The sequence below is a fragment of the Liolophura sinensis genome, chromosome 11 (genome assembly GCF_032854445.1).
Source record: "Liolophura sinensis isolate JHLJ2023 chromosome 11, CUHK_Ljap_v2, whole genome shotgun sequence".
NCBI classification, from domain to species: Eukaryota; Metazoa; Mollusca; class Polyplacophora; order Chitonida; family Chitonidae; genus Liolophura; species Liolophura sinensis.
The window spans coordinates 28,011,605-28,029,752 of record NC_088305.1 but is presented as its reverse complement, the minus strand read 5'-3'; the positions used below and the strand labels follow the sequence as shown (position 1 = coordinate 28,029,752).

Genomic DNA, 18,148 nt, shown 5'->3' with positions numbered 1-18,148 from the left:
CATATCAAAATAATGGACTCGATACGAGAGCGTCTCACACTCTCCTGGCTCCCAGTGGATGCAGCAAAAATACCTCCACCCTGCGCAGAAAACACGGCTTATATACGTGCCAGGTGGATTCAACTATTTTTAAACACAGAGTTTAACAGCCAATGAACATCCAGTTAAATAAACAGCGCATTGAACAAGGTGCTTTCGGCCAGGTCCGCACTGTACATATATAACAGGGCCTGTTATGCTTATAACATACAACACAAAGGTCCGCAGACTAACAGTACAGGAAAACGTTAAATAGTCATACATAACACCCCCACCCTTCAGGGAAAGAAAGTTTTGCATAAAACTTTCTTTAACATATTCATAATCATGAATAATAATAACGTTTACCACAGTCTATAAAAACAAAGCTGCAGAAAACGAACTAGACACGTGACAAACAATCAGCAATCACATTATCTTTCCCTTTTATGTGTCTAATCTCTAGATTAAATTCTTGCAAAAGCAAACTCCACCGTAACAATCTTCGGTTTTTACCTTTTAGTTTGTGCAAGAAGGTTAAGGGATTGTGATCTGTATACACAACAATGGGGTAACTTGACGAAGTCACATATACTTCAAAATGCTGTAATGCTAGAATCAAGGACAGACACTCCTTTTCTATTGTCGAATAATTTCTCTGGCACTTGTCAAATTTGCGAGAGAAAAAACATACAGGGTGATCAACGTGATCTGTTTCATTTTCTTGTAACAAAACTGCCCCAGCAGATATATCACTAGCATCAACAGCTAGCTTAAATGGTTAATTAAAATCAGGTGCTACAAGTATGGGGCCGCTGCTTAACATGGCCTTTAATCTATCAAAAGATCTCTGACACTCAATGGACCACAAGAATTCAGCACCTTTCTTTAACAGCTGAGTTAATGGCTCACTAACAAATGAAAAGTTCCTACAGAACTTTCGATAATAACCTGCCATGCCCAAGAAACGCTTTAACTCTCTCTTACAACTTGGCACTGGAAAACAAGAGATAGCAACTCCACTAAGATGTACAACATTGAGATCAGTGCTATCTCTGTCTACACAGGGCTTTAACATGTTAATATGACAAAGTTGTCTAGATTTGCGCCGATCAGGAGTGAAAATAATATAATTAAGATCACTTAGCCTCTTGTCTACTACATAAGGTCCAAAATAACGAGCCTCAAGTGGCTTACCACTAACTGGAAGTAAGGCCAGTACCTTCTGACCAACTTCAAATCTGCGTCTTACTGTCTCTTTGTCATACTTAGTTTTCATACTCTTCTGAGAAGCTGTAAGATTCTCTCTGGCTAACTCACATACTCTGTTGAGCTTAGTACGAAAACTTGACACATACTGTAATAGGTTAACATTGTCACTATCACCAGACACAAACTTTTCCTTGAACAACTGTAGTGGACCACGCACAGTATGGCCAAACACAAGCTCAAATGGACTAAATCTAAGTGAGTCTTGTACAGACTCTCTTACAGCAAACATTAACAAAGGTACACCCTCGTCCCAATCTTTCACTGTCTCAAAGCAGTAAGTTCTTATCATACTTTTCAGTGTCTGATGGAATCTCTCTAGTGCTCCTTGACTTTGTGGGTGATAAGCTGAGGATTTATACTGGCTAATACCTAGCTCATGCATAACTTGTTGGAACACACCAGACAGGAAATTTGAACCCTGGTCTGACTGTACTGACTTAGGCAGACCAAACATGGTGAAGAACTTAACTAAAGCCTTAATTACAGTCTTGGCAGTAATATTCCTTAGTGGAATTGCCTCAGGGAAACGAGTTGAAGTACACATTATGGTTAACATATACTGATTTCCAGACTTTGTCTTAGGTAGCGGACCAACACAATCTATTAAGATTGTACTGAATGGCTCACCAATTGCAGGAATAGGCCTCAAGGCTGCCTTGGGGATTGTCTGGTTAGGTTTCCCCACTAACTGACATGCATGACAAGACCTGCAAAATTCAGTAACATCTTTCCTTATTCCTGGCCAATAAAAATGACTGAGAATCTTATGATAGGTCTTATTAACACCTAAATGACCTGCTAACGGCGTTTCATGCGCTATGGTCAGTATGTCTTTACGATAAGACTTGGGCACAACTACCTGATGCTTAACTGCCCATTCATCCTCCAAAGAAACATCGGGAGGCCTCCACTGCCGCATCAATATGCCAGACTTGACATAGTAGTAGCATGGGTCAGGTAAAGATTCACCATCTTTAGCTGCATCATTAAACAAGCAAGAAATACTTGGATCACTGTGTTGTTCAGCAATCAACTCAGTCCTACAAAATGGCTGATCACCACTAACAAAATTAGTATCTACTTCCTGCTGGCTGTCTAATTTGGAAGAATCTCCATCCAACATGTTGTTGAGAAAAGTCTCGCTTAAATCAACAGTACTACCCTGGTCTGTACTGACTTTTCTAGACATAGCTCTTGTAACAACACAGGACGGATATAAACCCTCTATCTCGCTTTCAACTGGCTCTGTGACTGAATTCAGAGAAGGCTTATCAACCATTAAGGGATCAACAGTAACCTTATCATGTGCTAAGTCATTTCCCAACAACAAATGAATACCCTCAAAAGGTAATGAAGGCTTAATGCCCTACCCGGACAGGTCCAGATATCAAATCTGATGACAAATAAATATCATGAAGGGGAACACTGACAAAGTCACTAGACTCTACACCTCTAATAAGGGCACGAACCCCAGAGTATGACTCTTCAGAAAAGGGCAGAGTATTCATCAACAACAGAGACTGAGATGCCCCAGTATCCCTCAATATCTTTATAGGGGTAGCACAAGACATGTCGCTTCTAAGCGACACTGAACCAGAATTGATAAACGGAGCGAAGCTATCCATAGAGCATTTGGGAATCTTATCCAATCCCGTATCAGCTAACTCAGATCTGCTTTTAACTGCTGATGTAACTTCCGGCAATGTTTTGTGCATTGCAACACAAAGACCTGTGGGCTTAGACTCATTCTGAGCTTCCCGTATCCTTTTCAACTTGTAACATTCACTCATCACGTGACCTACCCGCTTGCAAAAATTACAAGTGACCCTATTTCGAGGACTACCATTCCAATCTGAACTACGTGAACCATGAGCTGTAGAACCATTGGAGCCTGGTGTAGAACTCTTCTGTGTAGAGTTACCTCTACCTGTTGCATGTGACTGGGTATTCCTACGTGTAAATGAATTAAATGGCTTACCCGTGTATGTAACCTTATGTGTCAAGGAATAATCATCAGCTAAACTGGCTGCCTCTTCAAGTGTACTCGCCTTCTGCTCATCAACGAACACCTTTACATCATTATGAATACAACGCTTGAACTCTTCTACCAGCACAAGCTGACGCAAACTTTCAAAATCCTTGCCTATTTTCTTGGCTATACACCAGCGATCAAACAACTGCTCCTTAGCTCGACCAAACTCAACGTATGTCTGATCTCTACCTTTTTCACATTTACGAAATTTCTGGCGGTAAGCTTCAGGCACCAATTCATAACCCTTCAAAATTACCTCTTTCACATAGTCATAATTGGAAGCATTCTCTACACTTAACTGAGTGTAAATTTCCCTGGCCTTTCCAATTAGCACACTCTGTAATAACATAGTCCAGAACTCTTTAGGCCACTTCAAGCTATTTGCAATTTTCTCAAAATGCAGAAAATACTTATCCACCTCTTTTTCCTGAAAGGATGGAACTAAACGAATGTATTTGGTCACATCAAATCCTGAATCCTGTCTACCGGAAGGACCCGGTTTCTCATCTCTCTCTAATTCTAACTTTTTCATTTGAAACTCCAATTCTCTTTCCCTCTCTCTTTCTTGCATTTCTCTCTCCTCTCTCTCTCTCTGCACTTCCCTCTCTCTCTCTTTTTCCTCTCTCTGCACTTCCCTCTCTCTTTCTTTCTCTCTTTCCTCTTTCTCCATTTTCAACTTTTCCATCTCATGTTCCCTCTCTTTCTCTCTCTCTCTTTCCTCTTTCTCCAATCTCAACTTTTCTAACTCAAACTGCTTAAACTTAAGCTCGGCATCAGACCGACCCTCGAACTCATAATCAGATAATGCAGAACTATCAAACTTCCCTATCTCCACTAAATGTTTCGACAAAGTATACTGCATATCTCTTTTCCTCCATGAAGACTTTATGGACAAACCTAAAAATGTCCCTAACTTAACCAAGTCTTCCTTCTTTAAACTCTCAAAAACATCCTGATCGGGCGCATTAACAAACTGTTTAGGATCAAAATCTCCCATTGTAAATATTTAGCCACTGAATCATTCACTGTTAAAATTAAGCAATCGCTTCTCACTTGTGTTTAACTTCAAATATCCGGTGCAAAACAAAAGGGAAACAATCAGTTCCCGGACAAGCCCCCAATTTCTGTTACGGTATTGAAAACAGCAACAGAAAACAGACTCAGTGACTCAATATTACAATGTAAACAATGCTTTATATATATAATGAGACGTACAGTTTTACAGACAGTTCAACAACAACAACAACAACATACACATCAGTATTACCGGTCTTTACAAGTTTCCAGTTCACCTTTGCATCCCAAGGAATGTATTCCAGGAAATCCAACGTAAAGACCATGGGATAAACACACAATTCACAAATTGTCCTAGACAGGTACTTCGCCAGGTTAGCGAACACGAACACAGTACACAGGTTACACAGAACTGGAACAGTCAAGCCTTTGAATGACGTCACACCCGTAGAGCACAACACAGGGTAAATACAGGCATGGAGGTATAATCCACTTCAGATCAGTCACAGCTCCCGCAGAAGCTCACAAACGAGCCGTTCAGAGACGTAGAGTAATGTCACCTTGTGGCAGAACGAACGTCCTTTACAAAACTGAAAACTTCAGTTTAGAGTCCTTGACGACCTTGTCGGTCAGGTGAGGTCAGCGTGTTAAACAAATTACACAGTCCACACTGTATAATCATAATCAAGATCCGAACACCAATAAACGTGACTTCCGCAGAAATTCACATAAACCAGACATCAGTACTACTGTGGTACACAAACGGTGCCGGCATAAAAAAAACTGTCCTCCCAAATGAAACTGGCATCACCAGCTCATATCAAAATAATGGACTCGATACGAGAGCGTCTCACACTCTCCTGGCTCCCAGTGGATGCAGCAAAAATACCTCCACTCTGCGCAGAAAACACGGCTTATATACGTGCCAGGTGGATTCAACTATTTTTAAACACAGAGTTTAACAGCCAATGAACATCCAGTTAAATAAACAGCGCATTGAACAAGGTGCTTTCGGCCAGGTCCGCACTGTACATATATAACAGGGCCTGTTATGCTTATAACATACAACACAAAGGTCCGCAGACTAACAGTACAGGAAAACGTTAAATAGTCATACATAACAATAGTAATCAGTTTCCGGTGATCATGGACAGTGTTTCAGCCAACAGCATTGCGTTCACAGACCCTGTGGAAGCCTCCGATGTGACAGTCACCTTGTTGAACCCAAGGTCAGCTGTTCCGGAAGGGGAACAACAACAAAAACAGCAACAGCAAAACCCTGACATCTACAATGTCAGGATGGAAATAAATGGCTGTTACGAACAAGGTAACGCAGATCTTGTTTGTTTATGAGCACATTGTCGGTCTGGAAAATACCTCTACTATTTTTTGTGACAACATGACTTAGCTTTTCTTGTTTGAACATGCATCCACACAACATGTACAGAAGGTTGCAATGCATATAGTAGTAATCGATTGCCTTAGACTATTCAGGAGAGCTCTTATACTTTCTTACATTGACCCTATTTACATCTTCACGTATCAGTAGTGATTGCTCAAGTTCATGTGTTATCTGAGTGGGCATGTATTAGAGTAAGGTAAGCTAAAAGTGAAATCACTCTCTTACAATTCTTATAGTAAGTGGAAAGGTATGACACGATGTGGAGCATATTCTTTCAGTAGTCACATCATTTGGTGTGCCAAGTCATAAAAGTGAAACTCCCATTATTTGTTACTCCTAATCTTTTATTATCAATTTATTGGTTTTAATGTAATGGGTTTTTTTCCTGTTCAACAGCAACCACACCAGCTCCATTGGCAGAATCAACTACACCTCTCCCACCATCAGAGACTACAGAGGCACCAACTGTAACCACAACTCTTCCACCAACAGAGACTACAAAAACACCATCTGTACCCACAACTCTTCCACCAACAGAGACGACAAAGACACAATCTGTACCCACAACTCTTCCACCAACAGAGATTACAAAGGCATCATCTGTACCCACAACTCTTCCACCAACAGAGACCACAAAAACACCATCTGTACCCAGAACTCTTCCACCATCAGAGACTACAGAGGCACCATCTGTACCCACAACTCTTCCACCAACAGAGACTACACAGACACCATCTGTACCCACAACTCTTCCACCAGTAGAGACTACAGCCGCACCATCTGTACTCACAACTCTTCCACCAACAGAGACTACAAAGACACCATCTGTACCCACAACTCTTCCACCAACAGAGACTACAGCAGCACCATCTGTACCCACAACTCTTCCACCAGTAGAGACTACGGCAGCACCATTTTTACCCACAACTCTTCCACCAACAGAGACTACAGAGGCACCAACTGTACCCACAACTCTTCCACCAACAGGGACTCCAGCAGTGCCATATGTACCCACAACTCTTCAACCAGTAGAGACTACAAAGGCACCATCTATACCCACAACTCTTCCACCAACAGAGACCACAAAGACACCATCTGTACCCACAACTCTTCCACCAACAGAGACTACAGCCTCACCATCTGTACCCACAACTCTTCCACCAATAGAGACTACGAAGGCACCATCTGTACCCACAACACTTCCAGCAACAGAGACTACAAAGGTACCATCTGTACCCACAACTCTTCCACCAACATAAACTACAGAGGCACCATCTGTACCCACAACTCTTCCATCACACCAACCACCACCTTCAACTGTTCAACCTGGTAGAACAGTTATAGTTGCAACAACTTCTCCTTCAAGATCAACACCACCTACCAAGACAACTCCTGAAGAACAAACGACCTTGGGCAGGACTCCCAGTTTGAGTCCTACAACTGTTGGCGTGACAACTGTGTCTGGACCCTTGACCGAGACTGTCACCACTGTCCAGTATTCCTCTCCTACAGAGGCTGGTGAGTCACTTTAAAGCTTCTGAAGGTTGACCTGGGAAACCTGGAATCAGTGGCGCTAACAGTATTAATAGCGCTAGTACCACTGGTACCAAGTGACAACTTGATACCAGCAATCTTGTCCTAATGTAACAGCCTAAAGAAGACAAATGTTAATACCATGCTTAAAACTACATTGTGCACTTTAGAACAACCAGGTGCGTGTCATGGAAATGCACATAAGCGCACCCACACCAGTAGTTTTTAAACCTACCTTTTGAAAGACGGTGCTTGATGGCTTAGTGGTTTAATGCTTGTTGCCACATTTTGAGTGAAATGTTCTTGAGTTTGGCGTAAACATCATTCACTAAATAAGTAAATAAATGATTATACGCATTGGTGTTTGGTAAAAATTGTCATGCCTGCAGTATTTTCACAAAGGCATGTTGGACAGCCCGGTTTGATAAGAGAGTTTTTTAGGGAGTTGTTGTGACAAGTACAGAAATCTAACAAGACAAATCTCACTGTTGAAAAAGAGCTGAACTTTATAGTACATTACTTAAGTGTCAGAAGATGATGTCCATTTTTATGACCATTTGTCCATCCCATTCCATGTATTTCAGGTGTCACCTACACACCTGAACTGAGAAATGTCACTGCAGTTATCACTACAGCATCTGTGCAAGGTATGTCCAACACCATACAGAAGTGTATGATTGTGGTATTGGTCTCATCTATGGTATTGATCCAGAGGTCAGCTCTAAAACCATATCAAAATATAAGACTCTGGTATGATATGTACAGATTCATCTGCTCAGACCCAACCCATGTATATGTGACTATGGGAATGGTACCATAGTACCAAATGGTGCCAAATGCCAGTGGTATCCGTTGGACACTCTGGTTTTCTCCTCTCCTAAAACTGATCGTTATTGCATAAGTGAAAAATCCATGAGTTTAATTGTGAAGTCAAGAAAACCTAAGGGTTAGACTAGTGTTGATGATTAGACCATTGTCCAGTGAGGGTAAAAGGGAGTTCATTATGCAGTCATTCACTTTGTACCTGACTGTAATGAAATTTGAATCCATTAGAAAAAGATATATGTAGATGATTCTACTGACTTTAGAACTTATTCATATCATATATTTGCTTATATGTACCTGATGTAGAGTTAAAGCAAAATACCTTCTGAACCTGTATAAACTCAGTCACTCAAATCAGAAATGTTTGCCCTGTTATAAGTCGGGTCATATCTCTATAGGCTGTGAACATTTATTTACTTTGTAACAAGTATTTCACCTAAAGTTTAGTCTTTTTCATGTAATACATTTACCTTGATTCTGTTTGATTCATCTACCTGGATTCTGTTTGGTTCATCCACCTTCATTCTGTTTGATTCATCCACCTGGATTCTGTTTGATTCATCCACCTTCATTCTGTTTTATTCATCCACCTGGATTCTGTTTGATTCATCCACCTTCATTCTGTTTGATTCATCCACCTTATAGGTCCTATTAAGAAGTTTTTCTTTTGGTGAAATGTTATTAATTTCAAAAGTATTTTAAAAGTAACATTTTAACGTCGTCATATGCGCTTTTGATAAAGCATTATTATAGACCAAACATATGGTGAAAATGCAGTATCCCTTTGTAACTGCCATCTCTCAGGTAGTACAGGTCTTCCGTTACGTTTTTCAGAATCAACTGCGGCCACGACAACATCAGGTGTGTCTACAACTCCAGAAAGCCAGGATGTCACCCAAGAAGGTGGGACATTTACTATCTATGTGTCTAAAATTTACTAAAAAGACGTCACTAAACCGGAATCAGCTTGACGTGAACACAATGTATCAATTAAAGCACTTCTCTCCATTAGTCTAGGGAAGAACCTAGATGACAATATTTAAAATACAATCCCAGATGCTGAACTGTGGGAAAACCGCTCAACATACATAGATGTTTACTGTGTAGCATGCTTAGAAACATAGTTTTGTCACTGATATCTTCTACAGTCATGTTATTCAGACAATCAATGCTTTTGTTATCACTGAAGATTTCATAATAAAGTTCATGCAAATCTGACACACAATTTAGGTCACGGTTACTCTACAGAAGTTTATATATAATGTCCACATCACAGTTCATGCGATCAATCGGTAAAACAATATCCAAAATCAAATTCTCAAAGACTAGTTTCATTCATAAATTAGCATCAAATTATCCTGAAGGTATGTGTGTGTGTGTGAGTGTGTGTGTGTGTGTGTGTGTCTATATATATATATATATATATATATATATATATATATATATATATATATATATATATATATATATATATCCATGTCGTCACATTATACATGTATCATGCCTTTTCTTCACTTAACATGGTTTTCACCGGCTTCCTCCGACCATAAATCTGACAGCAGTTATAAAGGTTGAAAACTCTTGAGCACGTCGTTGAACACCAATCAATCAATCAATCATTTTTCTTACATCAGAGGACTCGTGCTTCAAGAGGACCATGAACCTGACAATGGAGGTTGAAGGGTGCGTATCTGATGGTCCTGTTGAGCTAGCTTTCTGTGCAGGATCATGTGCCTCCAACACCACTGCATCTTTCACCTACCCCTTCTTCGAAACCAACTGTCACTGCTGCAAACCAACCAAAGTGTCCAGGAGGACCGTTCAGCTTACCTGTGGTGAGTATTACCTGTCTGATGAGGTCAGCTTCTTGGTTTCATTGATTGTCGAAACTATATTTTGTCAAAATACTGGACTGGTGTGGATACAAGTTCTGATGGCTCTAAGGGTCGACAACTTTACAATACCCTGAGCTTGTCGAACTTTAAGGCGCCTACCGCGAGGTTGAGGGCTAATTTGTTTTCACACTGCTGACTGAGCGCTTACCAACCGGTAGCGCTGGTCTTCTTGTAGTGCTTACTGAAGACGGCGGCCAAAATTAAAAAATCTGCTTAAATGTTGCATTTTAGTCCTTGCTAGAATATTGTGATGGAATCGATTTTTCATTTGTTTCCTGATTTGTGAAACGAAGCTTCTCAGGCAGATGGAAAGACTTGTCATGAAACAAAAGAAAACAGTTTTATGCTCGCCACCTTTTCTGAGAGTTACTTAATAATAGGCAAACAACAAGAATAAGCAGGATATTCATTTCAATGAACCTTCAATTCAGAATATCTTGTTGAAATCTTCATAACATGTGTACAAGTATGACAAAAATATCAACGAGGTTTGAAGTTGATCGATAGTGTGGTACCAGTCCATAAATACACCTTTAGGCGTGTTCTTTTCATTGCTACATTATGACTACATTATTGCCAAAGTGTTGTTAATGGTTAGGGAGTTTTATTCAGAGATTTGATAGTGCGTGCTGTCAGTACCAAATTGTGATTAAGCTATTTTTGTCTTCCAGCCAATAACGAAGTCCGCCAACACACCTACGTCAAGATCGAGTCTTGCGGTTGCCATGGTTGTGAGTATGACGCATACGCCGCCAGCGGAATCACCCAGGTGATGACGTCAAACGTGGCCATCTAGTTCATCTCTTTCGACGTGACAAATAGCACCTGTAAAACATTTCCGTGTATGTTTGCAGAGAATAAAATATTTTAGATATCAGGATATATTTGTTTTTGGGTTTTTTTTTTGGTTTGGGAGGCGGTGTGGAGAGGTTGATCTTTTATTAGTTAAATGCTATATTTACTCGATTGACAGACTAATTTGATATTACTGAATACATATAGCCCGTAAAAAGTTAGATAACAAACAAGAAAAAAGTATGGCGAAGTAAGCTGCATACACGACAGTGTAAATTATTGGCATCAGGTCATACAACATTGGAAGTGGAACCAGCTGACAACTTTTGAATTGAGTAATGGTTGTCTTTTTATTACTTCTGTTCAGAACGCATCTTGCATGACAGTTAGAACTGAATAACGTGGGCGACAGGAAAACTACGTCAACCGCAAGTGTTCCTCTCCGGCCGTTTGTGGGAAGGTCTGCCAGCAACCTGCTGATGGCCGGTTTCCTCCCAACATAATGCTGGCCGCCGTCGTATAAGTGAAATATGCTTGAGTACGGCGTAAAACACCAATCAAATAAATAAATATTTCAACCGCAAGTGTAGACGTCGTGTTGTGTAAGCCAAATCGACATTTCAACAGTCTCGCGAGTCTAAACAGGGTTGAGCTAGACAAGTTGGGTCTTTGCGCAAAACTAACTCGACTAGGATGCGTGAGTTAACCGTAGTTGCTTGATTGAATATACACCTTGTGTAATCCGACCTGTTGTCTCAATGATGCCGTTAGTGATATCCCCAAAATCACGCCCTTTAGCTGCCTGACTTTGTGAGCGTCCCACAACGTCTTCCCTAAACCTTTGTGAACAATGAGACTTCTGAAATGCCGATTTGTCTTTTTCACAATTGGATTCTGTCTATGAAAGTTGATGCGTATGATGGATACCTTTGCTTGGCTTTCAGCCTGAGGGCTAGACCAAATACTTAGATCAACCCGATGCCAGGGTACTTTGCCTGTGGAGCGCCGTACCTTGTGTGTTTGGCTTGGTATTACACTGAGGCAGCACCGCAAATGTATCGCACAGCAATGAAAGTACACCTCGAACTCAATCGAAACAAACACCACAAGCAATGTTAGATAGGGGTCAAGTTTAGTATGTTGACGAATTCATGTACTTGGCGCAAGCAAGACGAGTGAATAATTAGTTGAAAGTAATCTTGAGGCAAGAAATACTGAATCCAGGCGTCGAGACAGACATTCGCATAACAGCGGTGACCAAATTGGACGCGCCGGGTCAACAATCGCAAGAACAATTTCCATAACAACGCTCAACACAACCAAAGAATTTGTGCATTTTCCTAGTTTATACATTAAAGCCATTTGGACACTTAGGTCTCAGGTTCGAATCCAGTTCTTGTCGAGTTGACTGTCGGGAATGTCGGTAACTTATTCAAGTCTTTAAATTTCCTCCATCCACATACAAACTTGACCTCTATGATTTAAGAGAAGATTACCGAATGCGATGTTAAATATCAAGTAGAGAGATAAATATATGAGCAAATTTCAACCGAGACTGCATCCAATAATATTGAAAGGAATGTTGAGGTAGATGTTTGGGGTGATATCCTAAGAAGTACTGTATGCATTAAGGTCAGGTTTTACATACATGTGAAGCAATATAACATGAGGGGGATCTTTCATCGTTGATGACCGTAAATTATAAACTTCATGACTTAGCCCCGTATGCATTAGAACCGGTGTTAATGTAAATGCTAGGGTGAGTATCTCAAAAAGCGCTTCATGTATTCAACTGTGGTTTTACATAGATGTAAAGCACAACACGCATGGGATGCTACAGTGTTGATGCTCTGACTGGAATTAATTACTGTAAATTACAAATTTAACGACTTATGTATGATAGAATTAACTCTGAGGTAAATGTTAGGGACGGTATCTCAGGTTTTGCATAGATGTAAAGGACAATAACACATGCTCTACACCTGTGTTACATCAACTGAAATTACCTTATCCATGCACTTCACGCCTCATTTGTGTATTAGAATCCATATTAACGTAAATATTTAAGCCCTTTATGTACTAACCTTAGGTTTTGCATTGCCCTGTGGTAGCCCTGCAATATTAATTCTGATTTAACAGATAACGTAGAAAGAAGAGTGGAGTATTTTAGAGATTTTCCGAAGTCACCCTGCGATTGTGTGGCGCTAATTCCATGAAAGTAACTTTTGACCTTTCCAGTATCTAGGATATATATATATAACTGTAAAAACTCTTTTGACGTAACAGTCATTATGTTTTATATTATGTATCCAATTTAACGTCAGTCTTGACTTAAAATATGTACTATATATTTTATGGGAGGAGAGGACCGTCCATCGCCGTGTGCCGTACAAACTTCTTAATGCAACACAATATGCCCTGTTACACCAACAAAAGTGTTATGATGGCTTAACAGAGCAACTCTGTCATATGTATAACAGAATAGTTTGTAACAATAATCGAATCAATTCTGTCATCACTCCATACTATTTTATCACCTTAACAGATTAGTGTCACCAGTGCCTTTTTCAGTGAAGCACCACCATAATATGACCTAGGTCGGCATTAGAACATGCAATCAAAATGACACTTTAATACATAGCTTAATTCTATCAGCCACAGGACTGTGCAAAGTCTAGAAAAATGTACAACCTATTCCCTGATATTGTTTGAAACATATTCGTATGTAATATGTAATTATTACATTATAGATACTTATTATTATTCCACATTAACACAACTGTATTGGAGAAGTTTTTGCATCTTAGGCCTGTTAGCTGCTCTTCAGAATATTAAGATTTACGTTATCTATTCGATCAGCTTGTCCGGAAGGAAACGCTGACCTTATCTTGGTACCAGGTAAACCTCCTGATTTAATACTAAGTATTAGTATATACAGTACATCTGTTTGTATTTATTTTAACTAGTCGAAAAGGCGTTTAGAACATGCCTCCGGATGTCTGGAATCTTGCGGTGCTTCCGAGGCGCCCCCAGGGCTGGGATATTCGTTCCGCTTGCCTATGTACGACCCAATCACCTCTCCAGCTACAGGCATAAACATGGTTCAGTTTATCCGCATACGCTATATAGAGTAAATATTTCACAACTCACATAGCGCGTATCAGTGTTTTAGCGGAAAGTAAGTAGGCCTATAAACATGTAAAGTATGCGATCCGAAAACTAAATTTGCGCCAAAATGTACAGCATGCAGGCCTTCTTCATCACAACCTTGAGGATGGATATGTTTCACGCTCAAACGCGCGTACGGCTATATAGGGTCTAAGACCTTCCGGGGCCAACAATCGCCTCAATGGTTTGGATGATGGTCCCGCCCCACTTTTCCTTTCCTTCCTACGCCCCTGTACAATATATCTCCACATTAAAAGTGTTATCTGATCTAAAAACTACACTCTAAAAAGACATCAAGAAGTGTATGTATAGTGACCTGCACATACATTGTTCCATCGATTTAACAGAAATGTTGACTTCCTTTTTGTGACTCTTCCACTATCACGGACAACACTTCTAACCTACGTCACTGAAATTGTCATAAAACCGTGCGTCTGTTTGAGCTTCGTCACAAACAAATGACGTCACTTCTGACGCGACTGCACAGTCGGAAAACGACACCCATAGTTGACAGACGTTCACGTCAACACAGCGAAGTTGAAAGATCGTTATTTCACCCCTAACCGATTTCCGAAAAGCAGCCACGTGAGTTGTACTTATGCTTGTCAGTATTTTTTCTTTGTTAAATAATCAACGATATCGAAAGGTTTATTTTACAAAATATAGAGGTGAAAATAGCATGCAGTATAGCATGTACCACTTGCAGGTTAAGCATAGGCCTGTATATTAACATCCATTAGAATTATGACCTCCTGAAGTCGTAGTCAAGCTTGCGTATATGTTTGTGTATGTTGTGTTATTATATAAAGAGATTTACGGAACAACATCGTAGTTTAATTTTGCGCTGGCTTTTGTGTATTTTGACGGCATTTTTCGTTTTGCTTGTATGGCTTTTGTTTATTTAGTTGCATGAAATCGACCAGACGACAGGGAAATTGTGTCTATTTTCAAGCTGAAATGTACATAATCTAAATCACGAAAGAAACGTACGCTGGCCAAAAAGTTGGCCAAAATCTTGTCATCATCTTTGAGACTAGTGTGATGCATGCTGTCCATTATGACGTTATAGGCTGTATGTCAGTGCATTTGTGTGACGCAGTTTGATACGTCACAAACACGTGACGTGAACAACAGAGATCTTTCTGCTGAACGTTTTCGCGGTAGAGCGACATTGTGCAGACGTTGATGCTAAAGTAAAACTCACAGATCTTTCTTCTCAGAAGATACGGGTTTAGAAGAAACCATAAGAGAGGTACAGTTTTTCTTAAGTTACATGTTTGTCTTTGATTTAGTTTATTATGTAATTTGTCTGTCGCTCGTGTACATGTACTAAATCATGTGAGAGTCACTTCACTTAGAATCAGACCAGTCGCCATGATTTTCCTCTGCCAAATTACGGCTATTCAGATAACAACAGAGGATGGAAATAGTTCACTTGTAGTCATGATCAATCACTGAACACCGTATGCATTAAAGGGTTAAATTTTAATTCGATTTGTCAATGATACAGGCTTTGAAATAATGTTTAAGTTGTGGCAGTACATAATGGCAAATTTTCAAGCATTCATGTTTTGAAAAGATACAATCTTATAAATTACACAGCAGTTTTGCCAAGAATTAGACCAGTCGCCATGATTTTCCTCTCTTTGTCTCAAATGTGTAGGCCTAACACACCAAACGCGAGAGTGAAAAGAGCCAACTTGTAGTAAGAATTTATTGTTTAACTCCATTAAAGGGTAAACGTTTAATTCGGTACAATGGTTACAAGAATGGAAATAATGTTAAAGTTGATACAGGACATAATGGCAAATTTTCTAGCTATTGACATAATTAAAAAAGTTACAATCTTATTTAGTCATTGTACATGACAGTTTTGTCCTCTACTGAACATTTAGCCCCAGTAAAAATACTTCATTTTCCTTGCCGTGCTGCTTATTTCTAGGCATGATGTTACGTGGTTTCTGTTACAGCACGACTAAGCCTTTATTTTGTTAAATATCCATTAAGTACAATGTAAAACATGTTAGTAGACCCTACAATCCTGCTTCATTCGATTCAATCTTTGGGGTACTTTACAGTAACTTTGAAATCGTCGTATTGACATACGAAATATTTCACTTGGTTTTTATTGATATTAGCAAGCTTTGAGATAATATTACTCTAGATTTTGGGATAATCGTTTTAGGGTTTGGGGATTTCAATTTGGGTAATCGTATTTTTGGGTTGCCGTATTCTTTGATTGCAAGTTTTCACGCTGTTGTTTTTTTAAATATCACTTTATTACTGATGATTGAAGTCTCATGTTCGCATCCCGATCGAAAAGAGGACCCTCCATCGCCGTGTGCCGTACAAACTTCTTAATGCAACACAATATGCCTTGTTACACCAACAAATGTGTTATGATGGCATAACAGAGAAACTCTGTCATATTTATAACAGAATAGTTTGTAACAATAATCTAATCTATTCTGTCATCACTCCATACTATTTTATCACCTTAACAGATTAGTGTCACCAGTGTCTTTTTCAGTGAAGCACCACCATAATATGACCTAGGTCGGCATTAGAACATGAAATCAAAATGACACTTTAATACATAGCTTAATTCTATCAGCCACAGGACTGTGCAAAGACTAGAAAAATGTACAACCTATTCCCTGATATTGTTTGAAACATATTCGTATGTAATATGTAATTATTACATTATAGATACTTATTATTATTCCACGTTAACACAACTGTATTGGAGAAGTTTTTGCATCTTAGGCCTGTTAGCTGCTCTTCAGAATATTAAGATTTACGTTATCTATTCGATCAGCTTGACTGGAAGGAAACGCTGACCTTATGTCGGTACCAGGTAAACCTCCTGATTTAATACTAAGTATTAGTATATACTGTAGATCTGTTTGTATTTATTTTAACTAGTCGAAAAGGCGTTTAGAACATGACTCCGGACGTCTGGAATCTTCCGGTGCTTCTGGGGCGCCCCCTGGGCTGGGAAACTCGTTCCGCTTGCCTATGTACGACCCAATCACCTCTCCAGCTACAGGCATAAACATGGTTCAGTTTATCCTCATGCGCTATATAGAGTAAATATTTCACAACTCACATAGCGCGTATCAGTGTTTTAGCGGAAAGTAAGTAGGCCTATAAACATGTAAAGTATGCGATCCGAAAACTAAATTTGCGCCAAAATGTACAGCATGCGGGCCTTCTTCATTACAACCTTAAGGATGGATATTTTTCACGCTCAAACGCGCGTACGGCTATACAGGGTCTAAGACCTTCCGGGGCCAACAATCGCCTCAATGGTTTGGATGATGGTCCCGCCCCACTTTTCCTTTCCTTCCTACGCCCCTGTACAATATATCTCCACATTAAAAGTGTTAAGAGCTAAAAACTACACTCTAAAAAGACATCAAGAAGTGTATGTACAGTGAATGCACATACATTGTTCCATCGATTTAACAGACTCTTCCACTATCACGGACAACACTTCTAACCTACGTCACTGAAATTGTCATAAAACCGTGCGTCTGTTTGAGCTTCGTCACAAACAAATGACGTCACTTCTGACGCGACTGCACAGTCGTAACACGACACCCATAGTTGACAGACGTTCACGTCAACACAGCGAAGTTGAAAGATCGTTATTTCACCGGTGACTGACTTCCGAAAGCAGCCACGTGAGTTGTATTTATGCTTGTCAGTATTTTTTCTTTGTTAAATAATCAACGATATCGAAAGGTTTATTTTACAAAATATAGAGGTGAAAATAGCATGCAGTATAGCATGTACCACTTGCAGGTTAAGCATAGGCCTGTATATTAACATCCATTAGAATTATGACCTCCTGAAGTCGTAATCAAGCGTAATACGTTTGTGTATGTCGTGTTATTATATAAAGAGATTTACGGAACAACATCATAGTTTAATTTTGCGCTGGCTTTTGTGTATTTTGACGGGATTTTTCGTTTTGCTTGTATGGCTTTTGTTTTTTTAGTCGCATGAAATCGACCAGACGACAGGGAAATTGTGTCAATTTTCAAGCTGAAATGTACATAATCTGAATCACGAAAGAAACGTACGCTGGCCAAAAAGTTGGCCAAAAATCTTGTGATGCATGCTGTCCATTATGACGTTATAGGCTGTATGTCAGTGCATTTGTTTGCTTGTCAAATCATATACGTCATA

General features: G+C 39.7%; 2 protein-coding genes across 2 annotated transcripts in view; both read left to right on the top strand.

Moving 5' to 3' along the window:
* Nucleotides 1-18,148, top strand: part of LOC135478275 (uncharacterized) — a 42,461-nt gene that overhangs the window by 16,090 nt on the left and 8,223 nt on the right. The gene's annotated exons all lie outside the window — the stretch shown is intronic.
* Nucleotides 5,483-10,873, top strand: LOC135478273 (probable serine/threonine-protein kinase clkA). The gene is made up of 7 exons (XM_064758546.1): nucleotides 5,483-5,565; nucleotides 6,135-7,067; nucleotides 7,156-7,256; nucleotides 7,856-7,918; nucleotides 8,931-8,999; nucleotides 9,731-9,931; nucleotides 10,663-10,873. The coding sequence occupies exons 1-7, from the start codon at nucleotides 5,483-5,485 to the stop codon at nucleotides 10,785-10,787; spliced, it is 1,575 nt and encodes a 524-aa protein (XP_064614616.1). The 3' UTR covers nucleotides 10,788-10,873.